Here is a 24,754-nt window from a genome sequence, read left to right on the forward strand (position 1 = left end):
GTATCTTAGTGTATTTAAAAAAAAAAAAAAAAAAAAAAATTAAAATTTTTATGGAGGATAAGTGTCGGCCAGGTTGCTTTACCACTACCTCAGACTACAGAGACATTTTTTATTTTGACATTTGGTTCTTTATGAAACCTACTTTTTCAGGATTTGTTGCTTCTATTTGTTGTTATAATACATATTTTATACTTTTTTTTTTTCCTTTTAGATTTAAATAAATAATTTTTTTTTTTTCATTTCAAAGAATTGTAAAAAGCCCAAGAATTATGTTCTTAAGAGCATGATTCTTGGGCTTTTTACAATTCTTTGAAATGAAAAAAAAAACAACAACAAAAAAAAAAAACTATTAATTTATTCAAAACTAAATTTTAAAAAAAGTATAAAATATGTAGTGTTTTAGCAATTATTTGGCTCATTTTCAAAAATGCCATAGTTTCCCAAATTAGAACTCCCCCCACCTTCTCACTCCTCAAAATTATGTTTTCCAAGCAACAAAAATTACGTTTTAAAAACGTGCAAACGAAAATACTGAACGTTTTCTGCTCATGAAGTCTAACACATAGGCATGCACAATGGCTGATATTTTCATAAAAATATTAGATGCAAGTCCAGAATTCCACCTCATTAAAAATAAAAAAAATAAAACATACAGAAAAATCTTTATGAAGTACATATCCGTCACAGAATAAAAATGTCATATTTCAAATTTCACAAATTAATCAAGTTTTTTTTTTATATGAAGAAAATTTTTAAACTCTTAAGTGATCACTATGAAATCGTTAGCATTACAAGGCTGATCTTACAAGTTTGAATTATTGTGGAATTATCTGCCCTTATTTTTTCAAAATAGCGACGTGAGACAGATTTGATTTTTTTTAGTTAAAAATAAAATTACTCAATTTATGTGATTTTTGGAATATGACATCTGTTTCGTGATGGTTATGTGTGCCATAAAGGTTTTTTGGTATTTTTTTTTAGGTTGGACGGTGGACTTGCACCAAATGTTAACAGATTAAATGAAATTTTTAAATAAAAAAAAAAAACAAAAACAAAAAAACTATTCATTATCAATATGCACCTAAGTGTTTAGGACTTATTGGAGAACTAGACACAAAATTTAAATTATTTTAAAAAATAAAAAGGCGCATTTTTTTTTCTTCATGGGGGAGTGATTGCAATCAAGCAGCAAACTTTGGAAGATATCATTAGTTCATAATAAATACAAATTCCCAACTTTTATTTTTTTTTATTGAATCGATTTTTCTCAATATGAATGTTTTTAAAAAAAAGATTTATAAAATCTTTTAACACCATTAAAGTCATCCCCTTTCCCAATCTACCCCTAGAGAAACCGTTTCCGTTAGAATCGATCATTTTTGGATGTTAACAGAAAAGCCACAGTGCCTTGCATTTTCCTGATTATTGTTATTGTCGATATATATATACGGCTTCCGTTAGAATCGGCTTTTTTGCATCTGCCAGTGTCAGAGATCATTATAACCCTGAGATTTATTTCAACACCCCAGCGAAAATCTGTGTTGAGTTATGGGGTAAGGGAAGACGGGTCGTTTAAAAAAAAAAAAAAAAGATTCTCCGAAATCGTAGCCGTAAAATTCAAGCCATAAAGTCTTTCACTTCTTCTAGTTCTCTTTCCCTGGCTTGTTTATGTGCCCACCTCGCCTCGGCTAATTCAGGAGTTATTTTCCATTTTTCATGAAAGATCCGTTTGTCACATGAAGGACATTTCTTGCCGCCTGAAATCAAAAGAGAAAAGGAAATTTTTTAATTCACTAACAATCTCTGCTTCATAAAAAAAGTGTAGCTTAGCTTGGAGAAGATATTCCTAAAGTCACCGTTCAAAACATATTGGTAAAAACAAACACTTCTATAATATTTAATGGAAACAATAAATAGAACTGAATACCACAATAGTGAACGACCGTGATCCGAATGCCGGCAGAGGGATTCGACCCGCATATATAAGAACATGCCTTTTTAATGTAACATGCATTTAAGCAAACTGCACATACATCCATGAATACACCTTTTAAGCAACGCATCAGTTGTCACCTCTGTGGTAACCTCCGCTTTGCTCAACAGGTGGCGATCTCCATTTCCTCTTCCGTTTTCTCTCTTTCTCTCTTCTTTCGCTTCCCACTGAAGACATGGAGCTGACAACACGTGTTTGCCTTCATTCAAACCTCAAATCTGAATGGCCCGCAAATTATGTCCACACCTTGTCAGGGCGTTTATCTTTTCTCAAGTATGAAACTCATATCAACAAATTCTTACATACACAATGAACTTCCAACATATGCTTCAACAAACTCTCGCGTACATTCATACACGCAACGCATGCTAGTTTATAAACACACGAACACTGTAACGTTCGTAACCTCCTATGTAAATAAATATTCCTTGTACATATGTAAATATATGATCCTGTTTCAGCGTGCTTCATTTCAATGTCTTAAATGTACTCGTAACGTATGCCCTTATTATTGATTGTTGTTTCATTATGCTGTTCTGTGATAGACATAGAGGACCTTCTCAGAAACGGGCGAAAATCTGTCTCGGTAGCAGGCTGAAAGACAGAAAAAAAAAGAAAAAAAAAAGAGAGGCCCAAGATGGCGGCTGTTATCTTTTAAAGTCTCCAGTCACGCGTAGATCTCTAGCAGTCTTGTGAGGTATATGCAAATTGGGTGTGCCTGAAACATTATAAAAGGCGAGTCGCTGGGGGGGGGGAGTGGGAGAAGCATTTAAGACATGCGAATAGAGAACGTCGACATGTATCTCGTGTTGTGAACAACAAACTTTACTCGACTCAACTTGTGACGAGCGAACCTCTGCTTGATGTTTTAGTGAAAAAGTTTTTTTGCTTTGCGTTAGACAAAGACTTCTGATACATGTACGATCTGCAAACGACGACCTCTAGCTTATGGAACATGCAGCCTATTCCAGTAACCGGTTAATACACGCAGCCTATAAAGATCGGATCCAGCTATACAACTAGTATATAAGCAGTACACAAGTCCCCCACACATGCCAACGGAAGAACTCAACCAGGACTCGATCTCCATGATGCTGAAGGGTTTCACTGATGACTAAACTATGCACTTTCACCCAGGTTGTATCCGGTGATGATTGCTTTATATGTAATTTATATTCATATATTATTAAATTTCCATGTACTTTCCCAATTTGATAAAATATAAAGTGATATTATTTCTATATATAGTAGAAAATAGTTGGAAATAAAAGTCAGACATGATAACTAGTTACTGGCGGCAATAATCTTGTGAAATTTTTATAGGTTAGATGCCGTTTCTGACGCCTACACAGCGAGGTGACAGGGATTAGTGCTTTTATTGAGACATCATTTTTAAGTGATTGCCACCAAGGCTAATGAGTGCTTCAGCTGACTTTGTTAATTATCAATTTTACATAAGCATGTGTGGAGTGAAGGAGAAATACCTTTCCCAAGGGTGCCCGAGACACTTTAGTGCTCGAGATACAAGAGAAAACAAAAAAAAAATAAAACAGGTTAAAATCTACTCGCCAATAAATGGTGGCGTTTTCATATAAACAGCGAGGCATGAGTGATGATACAAATGACCGCAATATACTCGCTCGACTTGTTTCTCTCGGGATGTTTCCTCCTGAAAACAAACAAAAGATGAAGATAATAATTATCAATTGTGTGGATTTTTTATTTGTTTTGGACCGAATGTATTTGACTATCTTACTTTTAAAAAAGAGGTGGAAAGGAAAGACAGGGAGAGTGAAAGAAAGAGGAATAGGGAGATCAAAAGAGAGAGAGAATGAGAGAGGAGGAGAGTAAAAGGGGAAGTAGAAGACTGGAAGAGTGACAGAAGAGGAGGGAGAAGAATGAAAGAGATGGGAGGTAGGAGAATGAGAGGAAGGAACGAAAGAAAAAAAAAAGAGAGGGAGGGATCAGAGAAAGAGGGTTGGGGAGAATGAAAGAAAGAAAGAAAGAAGGAGTAAAGAGACGGAGGGAGGAAAGAGAAAGAGAGAGGGAGGACAATGAACGAGAGAGATGGAGGGAGGAAAATAAAAGAGAAAGAGAGGGAGAAGGAAAGTAAAAGAGAAAGAGAGGGAGGAGGAAAGTAAAAGAGAAAGAGAGGGAGGAGGAAAGTAAAAGAGAAAGAGGGAGGAGGAAAGTAAAAGAGAAAGAGGGAGGAGGAAAGTAAAAGAGAAAGAAAGGGGGAGGAAAGTAAAAGAGAAAGAAAGGGGGAGGAAAGTAAAAGAGAAAGAAAGGGGGAGGAAAGTAAAAGAGAAAGAAAGGGGGAGGAAAGTAAAAGAGAAAGAAAGGGGGAGGAAAGTAAAAGAGAAAGAGAGAGGGGGGAGGAAAGTAAAAGAGAAAGAGGGGAGGAAAGTAAACGAGAAAGAGAAAGGGGGAAGGAAAGTGAAAGAGAAAGGGGGGAGGAAAGTGAAAGAGAAAGGGGGGAGGAAAGTAAAAGAGAAAGAGAAAGGGGGGAGGAAAGTAAAAGAGAAAGAGAGAGGGGGAGGAAAGTAAAAGAGAAGGAGAAAGGGGTGAGGAAAGTGAAAGAGAGGGGAAAGGAAAGTGAAAGAGACAGAGAGAGGGGGGGAGGAAAGTGAAAGAGAAAGGGAGGGAGGAAAGTGAAAGAGAAAGGGAGGGAGGAAAGTGAAAGAGAAAGGGAGGGAGGAAAGTGAAAGAGAAAGGGAGGGAGGAGAGTGAAAGAGAAAGGGAGGGAGGAGAGTGAAAGAGAAAGAAGGAGGAAAGGAGGAGAGTGAAAGAGAAAGAAGGAGGAAAGGAGGAGAGTGAAAGAGAAAGAAGGAGGAAAGGAGGAGAGTGAAAGAGAAAGAAGGAGGAAAGGAGGAGAGTGAAAGAGAAAGAAGGAGGAAAGGAGGAGAGTGAAAGAGAACAAGAGAGATGAGAGTGAAAGAGAACGAGAGAGATGAGAGTGAAAGAGAACGAGAGAGATGAGAGTGAAAGAGAACAAGAGAGATGAGAGTGAAAGAGAACAAGAGAGATGAGAGTGAAAGAGAACAAGAGAGATGAGAGTGAAAGAGAACAAGAGAGATGAGAGTGAAAGAGAGAGGAGAGTAAAAAAGAGTGAAAGAGAGAGAGAGGAAAAAGAGAGAAAGAGATGGAAGGAGGAAAGTGAAAAGAGAGATAGATGGAGGGAGGGAGAAGAGTAAAAAAGGGAGAGAGTGTGAGATAGAGTGAAAGAGAGAGAGCGAGAAAGAGAAAGAGAGAGACAAAAGGAGAGAGATATAGGGAGGAGAGTGAAAGAAAGAAGAGTGAGACAAAGTGGGGAAGATGAAGAAAGAAAGGATAAAGAAAAATTCTCATCAAAAAATATAAATTAATGATGCCTCAATATGAGGCATTTTTTTACAAAAAGTTGCCAAAATTGTTACAAAAAGTGTGCAAATTTTTTGTGTGATTTTATCAAATTCTCAAACAAAGCTTTAATACTTGAATATATAGCAAATACTGACTAGCCTTAAAGAAATGCATAGAAATAAAAAAAAAAATACAATAAATATACATGAAAGAAAAATATTTTCTATTTTTTTTTAAATTTATTTTTTGTTTTATTCCATTTTCCCCCCAAACAAGGCACAGTGCTACTTTGATGTAGGGGCTACTATCAGAGACATAATTGCAGGGATATTATGTAGGAATTCCTGTTCACATTACACTTGAACTTTTGCATGTCAGTACAGTAAGGGAAACAGGAACCCAGATAGGAATTTCAAAGTCTAACAGTTATGGGGAAGAAACTATTAGGGTAGAAGGCTTTCTGGCATCTAAGGATCTCTACTGTGTAGGGGTGGGATTTTGCTGCTCGTCGGGTTTGTCGGGGGTATTTACATCAATGAGGTACAAGTGCTTGTAGTTCGTCTAAGCATCTATCATTAAAATACTTGTAAAACAGGCAGAGAGATGCAACATTTTGTCCATGGGACAGAGGCTGAAGCCTAGCTTACAGTTCGAGACCCATCAAGTTGGTGACTCTCTATTAAACCCTGTCCTAGAGTGAGAAACTAGTAGCAGATGCACCAGCCCAAATGTGATAACAATACTCCATACATGGGCGAATGTAGAAGTAGAGGATACTTTCAGGAGTAAGTAACTTTGTGGCACTATTTCTCCGTGCCACTGTTTCTCATGGCAGAGTGGCGATTTGGCCATGTGCGTAGAGATACAAAGAAACGTCTACCCATAACTCCCTTTCCTAGAGCTCTCCCTCTTTCTGTTCAGGCCGTCATGAGGTGAGCACCATAATTTTTGTCTTTCCGTAAACGAGGGGGGGGAGCACCCCCTCCCTCAAGACTAGTTAGGTTAGTTAGCTTTGAAAAGCATATTGTCCAGTTTTAAATTGTAAAAGTTTTTTGTAATATATTGTATCTCTAATGTAAAATAAAATAGTTATGTTCCATATATATTACAATTGTGTCACGTGTCGTCTTTCTTGTGTCTGCCATAAAGGCCCTCATAAATGCCTTCATTGAAACAACGAAGCGGTCCGGAGGATGAAGAAAGAAAATTCCAGTCAGAATGCCACCGGGGTGAAGAAATCATCTTAAGAGAAGAAGCCACACAGCACATCCAACATCTCAGGTATGCTTTTCTTCTTATAGAACCTAATGACGGCCATCTTCATATCTTCCCGAGACCACTAAGACATTTAGTGTAACACATAAAGCTAGTCAAACCTCAGTGACCGGCTGATCGTGTTATAACTTTTTAGCACTATAGAGAGAGCCCACCTTCTTCGCAGCAGCCGCAGCAATGCCCTCAATGTATCTGTTCCAACTCATGTTCCCTGTGAACGTTAAGCTGAGGAGTTTGAACGAGGTACTTTCAGGTAATGTATTATTAGCCATAGCTGTTGTTGGTGGCTGAGACGGTTTCTTGTAATTATTAAAAGAATAATTTATTTATATAAAGTTAATTATGTGTATATGTTTATATATTTCTATGTAAAGAATTCATTTCTAAACTAGTTAACTAACCATTAATGAAATTTGGAACACAGATGCTAGGTGTAAGGGATAGTAATGTGAGCTAGATTTAGTTTAGATTAGTTTTATACAATGCAGGTAAAAAGGTGATAGGAGTCTTTATGAAAATTCCAATAAAAATCTCCAATTTTTGTGAAATGTCAACAATAGGTATTATAGACATCAATTAATAAGTATTCGTAGACTTTCAGTTTTTTTGGGAGTATTTTAAATTGGTTTTTATCATGCCTGGTGTTGCCCAAGTGTTTGGAGGTGTGTGTTGAGCAAAAAAAAAAAAAAAAAAAAAATGTGGTAGTATGCAGGCAGACTCGAACTTGTACTGTGAAGAAGGAAAAAAACATTAAATAAAAAAATTTAAAAAATGATGTCTTTGCGATTGCGTCATTCACCAAACTGGAAAGTGGCAAAGATCTAAATCAAGGCTAGTCAATCTAAAAGAGGGGATAACTTTGGAAAATATCAGCGAAAAAAGCAACCCCCTCCTTGTAGAAAAGTGCCCAGTTGAGAGTGAAGCAATTAATGTTTTTAGTCAATTTTTCAATATTTGTCATCCGAAGCGTGGAACTTCAAAATGATACCGATCTTGTGAAAATCCGTCAGCTCTGTCAAAAGTTTTAGGCATACATACATACATTTAAACAGACAGGTGAGATTTATCTTATAGATGATATGAGCACAACCTCCAATCAAAACATTCAAATATTTAACATCTGCATCGAATTTGATTCATAACAATTAAGCAAGATTCCCTGAATATCAATTTTTTTCAGTACTTGTGCAGAATTTGAACCAGATGTAACTAGCTGGTTGCTCGGCTTTGCTCGGAACATTATGTCAATCGCTAGCTTTCGCCAAGTGTTGCTGATTATCAAAGTGTGATAATGCTAATTAAGCAAAATACTGAAGAAAACATTTAAATATAATAAAATCACCAGAAAAAAAAATATGACAAAAATAAAAAAGAAACAATGACCTACCGTGAATTCTGTTTTATTCTTGTAACAATTTTTTTAAGTGACAAGTTGTAATTTTTTTTTTTTTGCAACCAATTTTTTTTTTTTACCAAAGAAAATTGAACAAAACTAATAAAAAAATCAATTTTTTTGTGTGTTTTTCATATTTTTTTGTTAAAGGTTTTTAAAAAAAAGCACTTTTTTTTTTAATATCTTTCATGTATTTTTTGTTCATTTTTTTTTTTTTTAGTTTTGTTACTAAGGTAAACTTGTTTTTTCTTTTCATGAATTTTTTTTTTTTTTTTTCTGTATGGTGGGGCTGGGCAACCGATTTAAAAAAATTAAAGACAGCTGGGATATTCCCTTAGGATTAGGTAGACTTTTCCACGGTTGCATCAGATGATTTCAAAGTGGGGTGAGAAGAGACAGTGGATGTGGAAAAAACTTTGTCAATCCAACTTGGTAGTTTTCCGATATATGGTTTTCATCATTACAAAATTTCTGTCTCCACATAAACACAAAAAGATAATTGTCGAGAAGCTCCCAGCTGGTGCTGTCGATCCCCCCCCCCAAATATTTCCCTCAAAATTGTCTGCTCTTTTGCTGCGCATTGATCAGCATCTCACGTCAGATTACAGTCAAACCTGAGCGCATGACGTCATGTTCTGAGCAAAGCCGAGTGGATGGTTAATTATGTCTGGTTCAAATTCTGCACAAGTACCATTTTTTATTAAGATTGAGCTTTTAGAAATTTTCTACAACCAAAATCATATACTGAATTTGGTTCTTGTCCAGAATTCCTCCTATATTAAAAAACAAACAAAAAATCTGTATGTTGTACATACCCATGACAAAACGAAAGTATCATATTTAAAAAAAAAAATTGGGAAAATTGATCAAGTAGTTTTATTTTCATAAAGACAATCATTTTCAAGTAATTAATAGGAATTCGTATGCATTACAACAAATCTAGCAAGTCTGAATTATTGAGTTCTCTCCCTTTGTTTTTTTTTCTTTTAGATTGTTTTCAAAATGGCGGACAAGACATCTGCTCTTCTGTTACTCATAAAATTATTTTTTATTTAAGAATAAAACTACTTGATCAACATACATAACTTTTGGAATATGATATTTTCATTATGCCATGGCTACGTACATCATACAATTTTTTGTTTATTTCTGTTTTTTAATATAGAGAAATTGATATAAGGATTCTAGATATAAGGTTTAGTATCATTATAGTTTGATTTTAATCTTCTTAAAAATGGTGTAAAACTGTTTTGTTTGAGAAATTAATTTATCCATCCTTTTTAGTTAGTTATAAAAACAAAAGTAAAAAAAATAATAAAATAAAATAAAAAATAAAAACTTGCCAATGGATTTTCAGGAAGAACATGAGCAAAACAGACTGGGCACTTCTGCAAAGGGTAATTTTTGATACAGTCTCCAATAAGATATTTGCATACAGGTAACATGGACGGCTTTGGTTGAAACGGAGGGTCACTGGAAAAGGAGAAGACAAGCATGAATTGCATAAGAAATTTTTTACTTACTAACAAAGGAAACGTAAGACATCATTTCAGCAGAAATAAAGGGAGATATGTCCACAGTGGGTATATGTGAGTATATCTCCGTTTATTTTTGCTTAAATGATCGTCTCATTCTTTTTTATCTAACTTTGCTGCAGTAAGAAAATAAAAGTTTTAAAAATTATATCAGATAAATGGCAACCATTGTATTGACAGTATATTATTAATAAAGTCTTTCTCAAAAGTTTTGTTACTCTCCCTTTCATCTCATGTGGAATTGTGATTTGCACTTTTATTTTTCTCTTCAATCCATTCAATCTGAAAATGCTATTTCAAACTTAAGCATGACAAACCAACATTGCTACTTCTTCAAATGCATAAAAAAAAAAAAAATTTTAAATGAAGAAACAAAATTATGGAAAAATGAAAAAGGATGAAAAAAAAAAAAATAAAAAGAAATATTTTTAAACAAAATTATGGAAAAATGAAAAAGGATGTAAAAAAAAAAAAATTATTTTTATGAAGAAACAAAATTATGGAAAAATGAAAAAGGATGAAAAATAAAAAAAAAATTTTAAATGAAGAAACAAAAGTATGGAAAAATGAAAAAGGATGAAAAAAAAAATATATATATTTTTAAACAAAATTATGGAAAAATGAATGAAAAAGGATAAAAAAAAAAAATTAAACAAAATTACTCACCCAGGTTTTCTTCTGAGAGGCGGTTCGACACACTGCCTTGCATATTCAACGGCTTGTGCCTCAAAGTTCACTTTTAAAAGCTCAGGGAAATTATGATCGATAATTTCCAACCTTAAAAAATAAAAAGTAATTAAATAAAATTTAAATTAAAAAAATAGAACTAAATTAAATTAAAAAAATAACAAAATGATTTTTTTTAAATAAATAAAAACATGAAATAATTTGAATAAAAGTAAAACTAAATTTAAAAAATAAATAAAACCAATTCTCTTAAATAGAAAAAACTAAATGTTTTTAAATAAATAAAAATAATTTATTGGGTTAGAATATTCTGGAGTTATTTCCCTTGAACAATAATCTAGTTATCTCTTCTTGCCAACTAGAAGATGCACTCTCCTCTCTGGAAGTACAGAAAAGACTCACATGATACATGTGTAAGATTTGAAACAAGGTTTTTCCTCTTTCTTTTGGCATCAAAATAAGCAGACATGTTTCTCCTGTCAATCCATCTTAGCATTAGTTTTATGACTGACACATTTTCTGTCAGACATTTATAGATCACAACTTTTATTCTAAATATACAACCATGGCCTTTCTTTATTAGTTGCAGTTATCATTCCTTGATATGGTTGATTCCACCATTGTTGCAGAAATCATTCCCAAATATTAACAAAGGTCATATTTACCTTACATCATCCAGACCATGCATCTCCTTATAAATTGTTTACCCTGACAATTCGTACCTATTTTGATTGTGCTTAAGACTATTGGTAGAGATTTCTGGTTATTAACTATGTTTCCACCCTCTTATGTTCCTATTACGTTTGTTATTTTGATAAAACCTTTTTATGTAAAAATAAGTGTACACACATGTTATTCAATAGATTCTTCACCACTGACCCCACCCCACTCACATTGTTATATTCCAATCTCATTTGTTTTCAAAAAGGTACGCACACAAGGCGACAGCCATAATGTTGGAGAAGAGACTGGCAATACGTCCCCACCCAGGCAGCTTGTTTTTTTTTAATTATTTAAAACTTTCTTGGTTAATTTTTAGGATCATTTTCTTATTTACAATATTATATGATTTAATCAAATTAGAGAATTAACAAACGGATAGCAAGAGAATTTCCTAATTACTTCAGCGTATACTAACGCAGAGTACAGTAGAAGAATTATAGTTAGATATTTTTAGCTCGTTCAGACATCATTGGTGACAATTTTATATATTCCAGTCTCCCATTGTGTTCTTTGTTCGTCCGTCAACAAAGCAGTATCATTTCTTAACCTTTTTTTTTATAAAAAATCTAAGGAGCTGAAAAAAAAAAAATTACTAATTTAAGATTAAAAAACTAGCCAATGATAAGTCTTATATGAATAAAGTCTGATCCAGAAAACAGCAATTCTTTCCCCTATGTCAGAAACATCACTCATAGAATGTGAGACCTAATGGACAAAATAATGGAAGCGAGAGTTGCAAGGCTACCAAAACTAAATCTAAGATTAATTTTCTAATCTCTTGGTTCACATATCGAATTGCTGGCTTTCCTCTTCTTTTTTATCTCTGTATTGATTCCTACATCAGTAGTTGCCCTAACAACCTGTGATTTCTCCTCCCCATAGGCCCAACCAATCTTAATCTTCTGGTTTGAGCACTGCTGTTATTTTGCTAAGTTCTTCATATACATGGGTGTTTGTTATACTACCCTCAAAGTGACACGTAGGACTGCTCTTAACATTCTGGTATAGGTACCATCTAGTCTTCTGTACATTTCATTTGTAAGGTTCCGACTTTCTGCCACGACAGCAAAACACTTTCAACTGCGAATCCGAAGAACTGGATCTTAAATTCACTTTTCAGTATTGATTTCAAAATTTTATCGAACTTTCCATAACACGTCCGTAATAAATTAATAAAATATTTTTTTATTAGTGTATATCGAAATGAATACAATATGGAAATTTAAATTTTAGTAACTTTACTTGAAAATTCAAATATGACATAATAAAATAAAATATAATTGCACATTTTCTCCTAATTTTTGAATTTTGTTATCATACCCAAATACATTTTATTTTCTTTTAATGAATTGATAAGTGCTTTTTCTTCTGAGGATTTAAGGGCAAAATAAATTCATTGATTGATATTATAATTACAATCATGAGGTTGTTTGCTCAGCAACCGAAAAGGCTAACATGCTTGCCAGTCGGTTTGCCTCAAACTCCACACTGGACCCTTCCAACCACCCCCTACCTGAATTTCTTATGCGGACAGACACCACACTAGACGATCTGAAAATCACCTCTGCTCAGGTGCATGCTATCATAAAAAACTTTGACACTTCCAAAGCATGTGGACCAGATCTCATCTCAGCTGTGCTATTAAAAAAGTGCTCAGCCGAAGTAGCTCCAGTTCTCTCCAAACTCTACAACAAATGCCTTAATGAATCTTGCTTTCCGGGCTGTTGGAAAACTGCTTCTGTGATACCAGTATTCAAGAATTCTGGCGAAAGAACTGACCCATTAAATTATCGCCCCATTAGCCTCCTCACACTTTTCGACAAAATATTTGAGACCTTAATTAATCATGCTCTAGTCCATAACTTTACAGATGCTAAACTTCTGACTGACCAACAATATGGATTTAGACAAACCCGTTTCACAGCAAACATCCTAAATGTAATCTCTGAACGTATATACCATTCATTGGACAAAGCGGGAGAGGGCAGAGCGGTATATATATATCTAAGGCTTTTGACAGGGTATGGCATGAGGGTCTCCTCAGGAAGATTAGATCATACAGTATCACTGGTAAAATACTTAACATAATTTAATCCTTCTTAGATAAGAGAAAAATCCAGGTTGTCCTCAACGGTCGTACATCTAAACAATGATATAAATGTGGGAGTGCCCCAGGGGTCTATCCTTGGACCTCTACTGTTCCTGATATTCATAAATGACCTCGCCGACAAAATTTCCTCTGAGATGGGTATATATGCTGATGACACCACACTCTATAACAGGCATGACAGGAAAACAAATGAACACATTTCTAAAGAAATGGCAGAAACACTAGAGGATGACCTCCAATCTGTAGTGGAATGGGGACAAAAATGGATGGTCACATTCAATGCTGCTAAGACTAAACTTGTTTCCTTCAATAACTACAAGAAACCTTCTCTACCACCAATAGCAATAGCCAAGAACACATTGCCTGAAAGTACTTCTTTTAAACTCCTTGGCCGAACATTTACAGAGAATATGAACTGGAATAGATACATTGAGAGCATTGCCAAGGCTGCTGCAAAGAAGGTTGACTCCCTCTACCGTGCTAGAAAACTACTTACGCCTGAAAGTATCCTGTACCTCAATAAGGCCACCATTCGCCCATGTATGGAGTACTGTTGCCACATCTGGGCTGGTGCATCTGCTGCTTGTCTCTCGCTCCTGGACAGGGTTCAAAAGAGAGTCGCCAACCTGATAGGTCCTGAACTGTCATCTAGGCTTCAGCCTCTGTCCCATCGACGAGATGTTGCATCCCTCTGCCTGTTCTACAAATACTTTAATGGTGAATGCTCTGACGAACTGCAAACACTTGTACCTCCCCGACGTAACTACCCCCGACAAACCCGATAAGCTACTAAGTTTCATCCCTTTACAGTAGAGATCCCTAGGTGCAAGAAAGCCTTTTACTCCAATAGTTTCTTCCCCAGAACTGCGGGTCTTTGGAACTCCCTTCCGGGATTCTGCTTTCCCAACTGTACTGATATACAGAAGTTCAAGTGTAATGTGAACAAACATCTTTCTACTCATCTCCCTTCATAACGCCCCTGCAAATTATGTCCCTGATAGTAGCCTCCTGCTTCAAAGTGGCACTGTGCCTTGTTTGGGGTGAAATTTGAATTAAAAAAAAAAAAAATATATATATATATATATATATATATATATATATATATATATAATTAACTGGAATTCAATATTGAGATGAGTATTATTTATTTATTTTTTATTTATTGTGGACTATTATCCTCATCTAGTTAGGAGATTCAGAGTTCCTATCCCGTCGCAGTTACCACCTGACGAAGGCCAGAGGAATAGTTGGCCGAAACATTGTAAGACAACATCTAAAGAAGATGAGGATAATAGTCCGCAATAAATAAAAAATTTATAAGTAGTTTCAGTCGATCGTATCAAAACGTGTCTTATTTATTCAAATTATTTTTTTTTAATAAGTTGTTGGCAGTTATTACTTAGAACAAAATGTGAATTCCATAATGCAATTAAACATGTGTGCAATGCTTTAAACTTTCAGTTAGAAATTTGCAACTATCAGATTTTACAATTCTGAATTTGACTTGACAAGAAAAAAACATGGGTAATCTAAAAAAAACATTTACAAAGAAAAATTCAAGGAAAAAGTAAAAAAATAAAAAAGTAAAATAAATTTTAAAAAAGATTAAAAAAGTAAAAAAAAAAGATTAAAAAAGTAAAGAGAAAAAGTTAAAATAAAAAAAGTAAAAGAGGAATAAAACATAAAATGAATTGCACAACGTAATCAAACATGTGCCAAGATCAAAGTGTAGTATCTGTTCTAATGCTACACTACACCTTTTGTCCTTCATCAGTGGAAGAGAAATCCTTCATGATTGAGAATTTTAATGTTTTGTTCCTATCCAGAGTGCCCCTTCTTGGAGAACTGGATTTTCCCCACATTTAAAACTGACCTTGTGTCTAACTCTGCCCTCGTAGGGAGGCAAGTAAATAGGAACATTATAAACTTTCAAATTTGCAATCATCAGATTTTGCAAATCTGAAGTTGACACAACTAGTAATTGTAAACGTCCTTAGATACTGAAAAATATTTTTTTGGTAAATGTGTAGTTTTTCACCCAAAATGGCAACCAACTGAGGCATCAATTAATTGTTTGCTAAAGTGGTACTTCGAAAATTTTGTTCCTTAGCTTACAAAAATCAACTTTTTTATATAGAAATCGCTCCAGACAAGGCATTAAACCACCTGATGTAAAAAGTTAGAAAAAAAAAACAAAAAAAAAACTACTTCAAAGTCAAAAACTAGTCAATGCTAAGTGTTAGGTGGATAGATTCCAACCCGGAAAACAACAATTTTTTCCCCTTTGTCAGAAACATCACAATGTGAGGACTAAACAACAAATAAGAAAAAGCAAGAGTGATGAGATTGCTGAAGGTCCACTTTCTACTCTTCTATAAAATTTACTATTAGAAGGGATCAGAAATATAATGCTTTAAAATAGCAGACGATTAATTGATATCGCAATTGGATGGCATTTTGAGTGAAATGTTATGCATTTATTTTTTTTTTCAGTAGTTTATTTCCTTATCTCCCTGTCCTATTATTTGTAATGTCAACAAACGTCTTACTGTCCAACCCCCTCCTAGGTTGTCCTTTTTATTTACAACTGAGTAATCTATAAAGAAAACTTAAAGAAAAGTAAAAAATAAAAAAGGTAAAAAAATTTGAAAAAAAGCAAAAAGTAAAAAAATTAAAAAGTAAAAGAAAAAACTAAAAAAACGAAAAAACTAAAAAAACGAAAAAAACGAAAAAACTAAAAAACGAAAAAACTAAAAAAACGAAAAAACTAAAAAAACGAAAAAACTAAAAAAACGAAAAAACTAAAAAAACGAAAAAACTAAAAAAACGAAAAAACTAAAAAAAGAAAAAACTAAAAAAAGAAAAAACTAAAAAAACTAAAAAAAGTAAAAAAAATGAAAAAAGAAAAAGTAAAAACAAAAAATAAAAAACAAGTAAAAAGAAAAAGTAAAAATGCAATAAAAGACAGCAATAAATTGAACTTACTGAACTTGAAACTTTGGATAATCTTCTGGAATGGTAAGCTTAAAGTTGAGAAAATATTTATCTTGTTGCACTTTTATGACTATTTGACCAGTTTTGTGTTTTAATTTAATTTCATCACAGTCTTTTAGCATTTCCTTTTTTACATAGGCAATCTCATTGCTGCAAATGCATAACTTGTGGTCATCGAGAAATTTACTTACAAAATGCAACAATTTCATCACCTACAAAAACAAAATTTAAAGAATTGTCAGCAAAAGATTGAGAAGAAACAAAGGTGCTGGTCCAAAATTCACCCCTATATTAAAAATAAAGAAAATTCTGTATGACATACATACCTGTGATGGAAATAAAATATTGTAAATTGATCAAGTAGTTTTATTTTTATAAATAAAAGAATTTTCAAGTATTTAATGAGGATTCATAGACATTACAAAACTCTTGCAAGTTTGAATTATTTTGAGTTATCCCCCCTCCCTTTTTTAAAACTGTTTTCAAAATGGCACCATGAAACAGTCGCTTCTTGGTTAACCATAAAATTTGATTTTCTTATTTAAAAATAAAATTACTTGATAGATTTATGTGATTTTTGGAATAAGATATTTTTTTTATATCACAGGTACATACAACATATGATCTTTCTTCATATTTGATTTTTAATATGGGGAACTCTTGGGCAAGCATCAAAAGAAATAAAAAAATTTTTTAAATGATAAAAAAAACAATGTTTACTTTAGCATTATTGTTATAGTTTTATTTTATGTAATAATGTAAAACAAAACTAAAGCAATAATAAATATCCAGTTAGAAAGGTTTTCGTAATTTGATTTAAAAAAGCAATTCAATTTGAAATATGAAGTGAACAATACAAATCAAGCCGATACATAGAGAAACAGGAAGAGATAAAGAAAGACAAAGTGAGAGAGAGGGAGAGAGAAAGAGAGGGGGAGAGAGAGAGGTGGAGAGAGAGAGAGGGAGAGAGAGAGGGAGGGAGAGAGGGAGGGAGGGAGAGAGGGAGGGAGGGAGAGAGGGAGGGAGAGAGGGAGGGAGAGGGAGAGAGAGAGAGAGGGAGATAGAGGGAGAGAGAGAGAGGGAGGGAGAGAGAGAGGGAGGGAGAGAGAGAGAGAGAGAGAGAGAGGAATCTATATATATAAAAGGCAAAATGCGTGTGACCATTTTGTGTATGTCTTGCAAAGGCTTGTTTCGCACACGCTCCCGGGGTCGTTACGATCGCTTACAACTGTTTATATAGCCTCTAGATAATAATATCTACGATTTGAGAATGCGGGTCACCTAGATTTATTTACGTCGACTTTTATGAGATTCGCGCTATTTCGCTCTGTACCCAGTTTTTCCTGCTTTTTAGTATAAATAAAGTGAAACTAAAGTCAAACCGTGCGGTTCTCAGTATCGTGCCGGGAAACATCCAGAAGCAATCAGCTTTGATCAATGTGGGGACAAACTCCTCTCATATCAGACAATTGCTAATCAATCTGGACAATGGGGAGCTTCTTTCCCCCTTCCCAACATCTGTTGGGGAAAAAAAACAGTCAAAGTTGGATAAAGAAACTCAAGTTAACTGCGTGACTTTTATTTGACCTCATTAATTAGGTCAAATAGAAGCAGCAGAGTTAACTTTTATTGCGGCCACCTGTGAATACTTAAATAAATAAATTCATACGTGTTTCCGTTCTATGTCAACGTGGCCCAGTGTTTAACGCCGCACGTTTTTTTTTTCACACTTTAATTTCCAACGTTGCCTCAAGGGTTCTGGTTCGATCCTCATACTCACCTACCAAAACTTTTTTTTTTTTAAACATAAAACTCTAGCAATTCAGTAAAAAATAAATTGATTAAATTTATATTTTTCTGTATTCAAAGAAAAAGCAGAATTTTGTTTAAAAAAAAAAAAAAAAAAAAATGGAGGCTTCACATCTGAGTGTACGAGTTTTGAATTTGAGAGAAAAATGGACAAGTTTGAGACCTGGTCAGAGATAGATTAGTTTGTCAGTCAATTTCTAAAAACCATCCAATGCTAGCATGTACGGGGAATGTTCGAAAAATAATGTGTCCTAATTTTTTTTATTCTGTCTGAATGGATCAGAGGGGATTGCAAATTGTGCTGTTATGATGACCTGAAAGTTTCATACCTCTGTTGCGAATATTTATGGCATGAGACTCTTAAGAAAGTAACCCTTGTCATGGATCTGTGCCAGAAGTAAAGATGCGTCATTGCATTCGTCCATGCAGAAAAAAAATGAACCAATCAACATTCACCGGCGCCTGTTGAACGTTTATGAAGCCGGTGTAGTTAATGTCAGCACAGTTAGGAGATGAGTTTGTCAATTTCAGACTGATGATAGATGTGAGCGACAAAGTGAGCTCTACACTTTAATGACCCAGGTATCAAAAGAAGCTGGCAAAAGTGCATTGAGAATGGTGGTGACAATGTAGAAAAATAAATTCTGGAGCGTAAAAAGTTGCTCCTTTTCATGCCACCATTCCTGACTTTGTAGCTCTTCAACATTTTAGTTTTTTTTTTTTTTAAAGTTAAAAAACAGGAGGCCTTACCTTTGGGGCGACCCTTGTAAAACAGACATTAAATTGAATATGTTGATAATATGTATCTAATTTCTATAATTCATGTTAATTGTTGGTTAGAAATAATTTCATCACCAAAAAATGATTTAAAAAAAAAAAATTTTTTTTTTTTTTTTTTTTTTTTTAACTTTAATCAAATGGTTTAAGATTTGTTTTTCCTTACCTGAAACTTTCCAATAAATTTTTTGCATTCATCATCACAGACTTTCTGCAAGCCATCAAGTAATTTGTCTGATAACGTCTTACTACTTAACTCGGAAATAATCAGCTCATTTGGATAGTGCGTAGGGAACATTAAGCGGAGTTTCAGTTGTCGAAAATCGGTTTTTCTGCAAAAAAATATTCGAATATTAATAGATCTATCATGAAAAATAAAACATAAGAAAAATAATTCTTAATACAAATGCAACATCAATTTTCAAGCATCCTTTCCGGATTAAACGTTTATACCAGACCACCTGATTTCACCTTGATAATATTTCATTAACACAGATCTAACCTATTAGATGGATAAAATAAATCCAACTAGGAAAAATCTGTTTCAAGGGAGATAACTCTTTCTAGTCTAAAATTATCTCCCTTGAAATAAGACACTTTTGAGCATGACATCTGGCTGTGGTGAGAAATTGAAGCAGAATTATCTTGTCCAGAATTCCCTCTATAAACAAAGTAGAGAAAAATCTGTATGATGTACTACTCATGGCGAAAGAAATTATCATATTCGAAAAATCACGTAAATTGATAAAGTAGTTTGATTTTTATTAATAAAATTTTTTAAAGCAATTAATGGGAATTCATAGGCATTACACCATAAACCTAGTATGTATGAATTGTTGAGTTATCTCCCTTTGTTTCTTCAGATCTGTTTCAAAATGGCGAGCAAAACAATTACTCCTTTTATACTTACTAGCATTTCAGCCTGGGTGTTTGGAGGTGTATGTTGAGAAAAAAAAAAAAAAAAGCGGTCAATTTTTTAAAATTTGACCCCTATTATGACCTCTTAACATTTATTGTTTTGGGCTCAAATCAAGTTATTAAGTTAGATCCATGTCCAAGGAACCTATATCTAAAATTCAAGTGTTTAGACCCAAAATTGTCGGACGAGTTTGGTAGAGTTCTCAAGGTCAAATTGTTGAACTTTGACCCCTTAACAGCTAAATTTCTGTCTGAAAACCAATCACAAAGATTTTCTCAAATCTCAGTACCCTGTATATTAAATTTCGAGTCTGTTGACTGAAAATTGACAGAGTTATTGCTTAGGGAAATGTACACAGACACACACAGTCACGTTCACTTTTATAAATATATAGATAAGATTTTATTTTCTTATCTAAAAATCAAACAACTTGATCAAATTATGTGAGTTTTGGAATATATTTTCGTTTCATCAGATATGTACATCATGCAATTTTTTTCTTTATTTTTGTTTTTAATATAGGAGGAATTCTGAACAAAAACTCACTTATCTGTTCCTGTTTAGATGACGGAAAAACAAAGTGGGGAAATTCAAAATGGTGGATGCTACCAACAATTAATCCTTCCTCATTCATAATAATTCTTTCAGTTTTAAAATCATTAAATAAATTATTTATTATTGATGATCTTCATAGAATCGTTTTCACCCATTTATTTCTTCACATTTCTGTCCGACCACCCACACACCCATAACCTAATAATCATACATCTACCATGTTTCAAAACTACCAGGAAACGTTGAAAACAAATGTAAACGTATGAAAGTGAAATTAATCTATGAAAATAAACCAATGTTTAAGTTTAAAGGGCAGATAACTTGAAGGAACTGTTTCAAAATAAAGTATAACACAGATTTTCCAAACAATCCTATTTCACCTTTATTATGCCATTGATGAAACAATATCATGATTAGTAGAAACACCGTTGTTAAGTTTTTTCAGTAGTTCAATTTTTTCTGTGATGGAAATAAACCTGTTTTTATGTTTAACACTATGGCTACTGCTTGAATTTGCTTCGTATGCCATAACTAGGGTTAAATTTAAGCAGAACAAGATATATTCTCAAAATAAAGGGAGATTACTAGTGTTACATAAACTGATGGTGTACTACACATAAAGCCATCTGTTGGTTGCCAAGTAAACTAGTCCTCAATAACAGTAACAAGATTATCAAGTTCCCTCGCATAATTCTGTCCGGATAAAAAAAGAAAAGGCATCGGTTCATCAATTGACAGAATGTCAGTGTTGCAACTTGTAATAGATTTTTTTTTTTATTTCATATCAAAATATACAAAAACAATTTTAAAGAGAGATTTTTTTTTAAAGGTTTTGTCCAATTCTGTCAGTAATTCAACAAAATACATGAACTGAAAATAAAACAAATATTACAAAACAATGCAATATATTCTAGAATGTTATTGACCCAAACTAAAAGCAGGTTTATATATTTATTATATTCATAAAAATGTAATTTTTATGTGTGCAAAGAAAACATCTGGGTATATCTTTTTTGTTCTCTAGATGATAGCAATAAATTATTTTTTTTTTAATCTAAGAAAAAAAACATGATAGGTTGTTCATTTTATACTGACCTATTGCAAAACTTGCATTAAAAGAATTGTTTTCAATGAGGTTATATATATATATATATATATATATATATAAATAAATACCATAATCACATTGATACACTGGTTCCCATTAGATCACTAAAGTTAAGCAATGTTGAACCTGGTCAGTACTAAAATGGGTAATCATTTGGGAATTCAAAGTGCTGTATGTGCTCTCTGCTTATCTCAGCATTGTTTTCGGACATCCTGGACTATCCTTGCTACTCAAGCAATGTTGATTCAGGAGAAGTCTGGTTGGTGATTGCGCAACCCTTGCATCACAATTCCATGCACAGCTACCCTTACAAGAGGTATCCATTGTCTTTTGAGACTGAACAGAGATTTCCAATGATTCCACAAAATACATATACTTAAAATAAAACTAGAAATAAAAAAATAACTAATAAAACCAGTGGCCACTTGATAAGTGGTGACTCCTTTGTAAGAAAGAAAAGAAAAAGCCAGGTACACCCTAAAATGGAGTACTGTTGCCACATCTGGGCAGGAGCTACTTGGCGCACCTTATCCTGCCTTGATAGAGTTCAAAACCGGCTTCAAAATCTAGTAGGTGATGCCCTTTTGTTTTCCTTGCAATCTTTTTCCCACAGAAGAGATGAAGTGAGCCTGTCTCTACTCTACCATTATTTTTATGGCAAGTGCTCGACTTAACTCCAATCTATGGTTCCCCCTTGCCAAACTTTGATAAAAAACACCCAACTAGCTACAACCACAATATACAATTTCCCCCACTCTCTATCTGTGCCGAAATCTAAATGTAGATCCCATGAACATAGTTTCTTTCCCAGAACTGGCTGCCTTTGAAATACTGTTCCACTGGCTGGCCGGTTTCCCTGTTGAATACAATATAGTTGCCTTCAAATCCAATGCAAACAAGTACTTGTTGAGCCGTCCCCATAAATAATCAAATTCTACACTATTTACACAAGTATTACACTACATTCATTAATCCTTATCCTCGAGTAGCCTTTGGGCCCTGTTAAGCAGTGACTCCCAAGTTAAAAAAAAAATAATAAAAGTCGGAGGTTACATTGGCTGAAATGTTTTGAAAATAACACTCGGTAATCCAGAAGAATAAGTGACCCAAAATCCGCAGCAAACAATGTCAGATAAAAAATTTGCATCATACTTAATTATTTTTTTGCATAGAACAATAAAATGCTATTGTTTCATTATTTTGAATTTGCGTTTGGTATTATAAAAAATATATTACTCATGAAATATTGATTTCTTTATATTTTCTTTAGAAAAAAATAATAATTTTTTATTTGATGCTATTTGCTGCGGACTTTGTGTTGCCTATTTTCCCGCGTCACTTAACATTCAAAATAAAAACACCAGTTTGAATAATTCAAATATTAAAATGATGAATCCATATCTGAAAAAATTCAGAAGCATTGTATTAATTCCTGTTATGTTTAAGATCCCATTCAGGGCTCTACGGACAAATTTATCTTTAGTTGACCTTTGAAAACTTAATATTTTTGTTTACTAGCCAAATATAAAAGTTACTAGCCAAACTCACGTGATTTTTAGAATATGACATCTTAGTTCTGTGACGAGTATGTACATCATAAAATTTTTTTGTACTTTTGTAAATAAGTGTAATTCTAAATATACACTGAATTTTATGTTGGTACTTGAACGTATAAACATTCAAGTTTCCTCAGATGTTTTTTAAACAGCCTTTATTAAAAAAAAAAAAAAAGTATATTGTTTTGTCGAACCTTTTATTGTTTGAATGATTTGACTTTGCTTGTTTTATTAAAAAAAAAAAAAAAGTTGAAAAGATATTTTTCACTCAGTAGTGAGCTTTGCAAGAGTGTCGGCGAAAGAAATACAAATCACCAAAAGATAAGCATTTCATTATTTCTAGTCGCCATTTTAAAAAAAAAAAATCACTTGCAAATGCGACTGTTTCACTCGCAATGTAGAGCCCTGTCATTGGTAAAAATGAATTACTTTTTTAATTTTTTGTTGTGCGTTCAGTTTTCTATGTAAATTTAACGTAAAATAGCCCCCCCTCCCTGCTTCAATTTGGAGTTGTTAAACTTTCTTAACTCAAGCAATTGTGTTTTGGTTAATTTAGGTTTTATAGTCTCCTTTTATTGATCTTAATTCAATTTTGCTTGCAATAATTCTTACGATCTTCAAACTTAATCCTAACCCAGTGACAGCAACATAGAAATAAGATTAGTAGTTAAAAGAAAATTTGTTAACTGTCGTAAAACGCTAGAATGACTCATAAATGGTGAAACATTATGCATTAAATTTATCTAAGAAACTGATCCATTACTCTGAATTCAAAATTGGTTTTTTTCTTTCTTTTTTTTTTTCAGGATATTTTTACATAATCACCTAAAAAGCAGAATATAATTTTCTAAAAAGGTGAATCAGTGGAGTGTGTTAATGTAAAAATTTCCAAAAATTTTTCTCATCAAAAACTTTTTTTATTTTTTTAAGGTAAAATAAATAATGTAACACTGTAGTAGTAAGCGATTCAAAAACCTAAATTAACCGAAACAAAATGGTTCCAGTCAAGAAAATTCAAAAGTACTATCAATTTTGGGATGGTCTTTAGGCAAAAATACCTCATTTACAAACAAACTGCTTATCAAAATATCAACCAATAATAATAATAATAATAATAAAAAAAGAACAATAAAAAAATAATAACAAATGTAAAGAAGTCAAAGTGAACACTTGGGACCATAATAAAAAGCCACCATAAATGACTTAATCAGATTGACAAGACAACTTTTTTTCCAATTTTGCAAAAGGAATGCATGTTAGGAACGGCAAAAGTGTTAAGATATAACTTGAATGCCTAAAGTCAAAGGAACTGACCGGATGTGCAAGAAAAAAAATCCCCAAAAGTAGTTTCAAATGTACAAGTCACAAACATAATACATACTTAATAATCATAGCAACTATATCTGGCACACAAGTGACAAGCTGAATTCCTTCAAGTTCTTCGCATTGTTTTCTAATTTCTTTCAGTTCGTCTTCAATGTATTTATCTCGATCTTTGGCCATTCTGTTAATGTTGGCAATTCTGGAAAAAAATAAAATACATAAAATAATAAACTTTAAAACCCAAGAAAAAATAAATCTTAAATGCAACAGCAATTTGTTTTTTTTTAACAAATAAACAATCCTGTAAATTGAATTATAAAAATGGTTTGACTCCATTTTCAATTTTTTTTTTTTTTTTTTTTGCGCCAGGTTTGTCTTTCTATTTATTTAATGTTGCTTTTTCTTTTGTTAAAAGTCAGAAGTTCCTTAAAATTTTGCAAGCTCACTCTCTCCAGCCCTCACGATTCAGCAAGTCAACTGCAGGGTCTTGTCCAATCACTTGCTTCTAAGTCTTCCTTGACCAGCCAAACTTCCTGCGATTCAAGACATTCATGCTTCTACAATAGTATATCCAGGCCAAACACTTCACATATTTTGTACCAGCACAACTGCTTACATCACAATATTCTGATACTATTATTTTTCAGGGATTCAT

General features: G+C 33.3%; 1 protein-coding gene across 1 annotated transcript in view; it reads right to left on the reverse strand.

Annotated features, from left to right (window-relative positions):
* Positions 1–1,229: 1,229 nt before the first annotated feature.
* Positions 1,230–24,754, reverse strand: part of LOC145248282 (uncharacterized) — a 40,985-nt gene continuing 17,460 nt past the window's right edge. Inside the window, exons 2-8 of the mRNA XM_080110154.1 lie at positions 24,158–24,298; positions 18,805–18,970; positions 16,044–16,264; positions 10,205–10,315; positions 9,347–9,476; positions 3,563–3,662; positions 1,230–1,757 (exon numbers count right to left, since the gene is read on the reverse strand). Coding sequence (XP_079966280.1) covers positions 1,618–1,757; positions 3,563–3,662; positions 9,347–9,476; positions 10,205–10,315; positions 16,044–16,264; positions 18,805–18,970; positions 24,158–24,279 — 990 coding nt within the window. The 5' untranslated portion in view covers positions 24,280–24,298 and the 3' untranslated portion in view covers positions 1,230–1,617. The remainder of the gene's footprint in view (positions 1,758–3,562; positions 3,663–9,346; positions 9,477–10,204; positions 10,316–16,043; positions 16,265–18,804; positions 18,971–24,157; positions 24,299–24,754) is intronic.

Source organism: Euprymna scolopes, chromosome 26 (assembly GCF_053919585.1).
Source record: "Euprymna scolopes isolate OS-2025 chromosome 26, ASM5391958v1, whole genome shotgun sequence".
NCBI lineage: Eukaryota > Metazoa > Mollusca > Cephalopoda > Sepiida > Sepiolidae > Euprymna > Euprymna scolopes.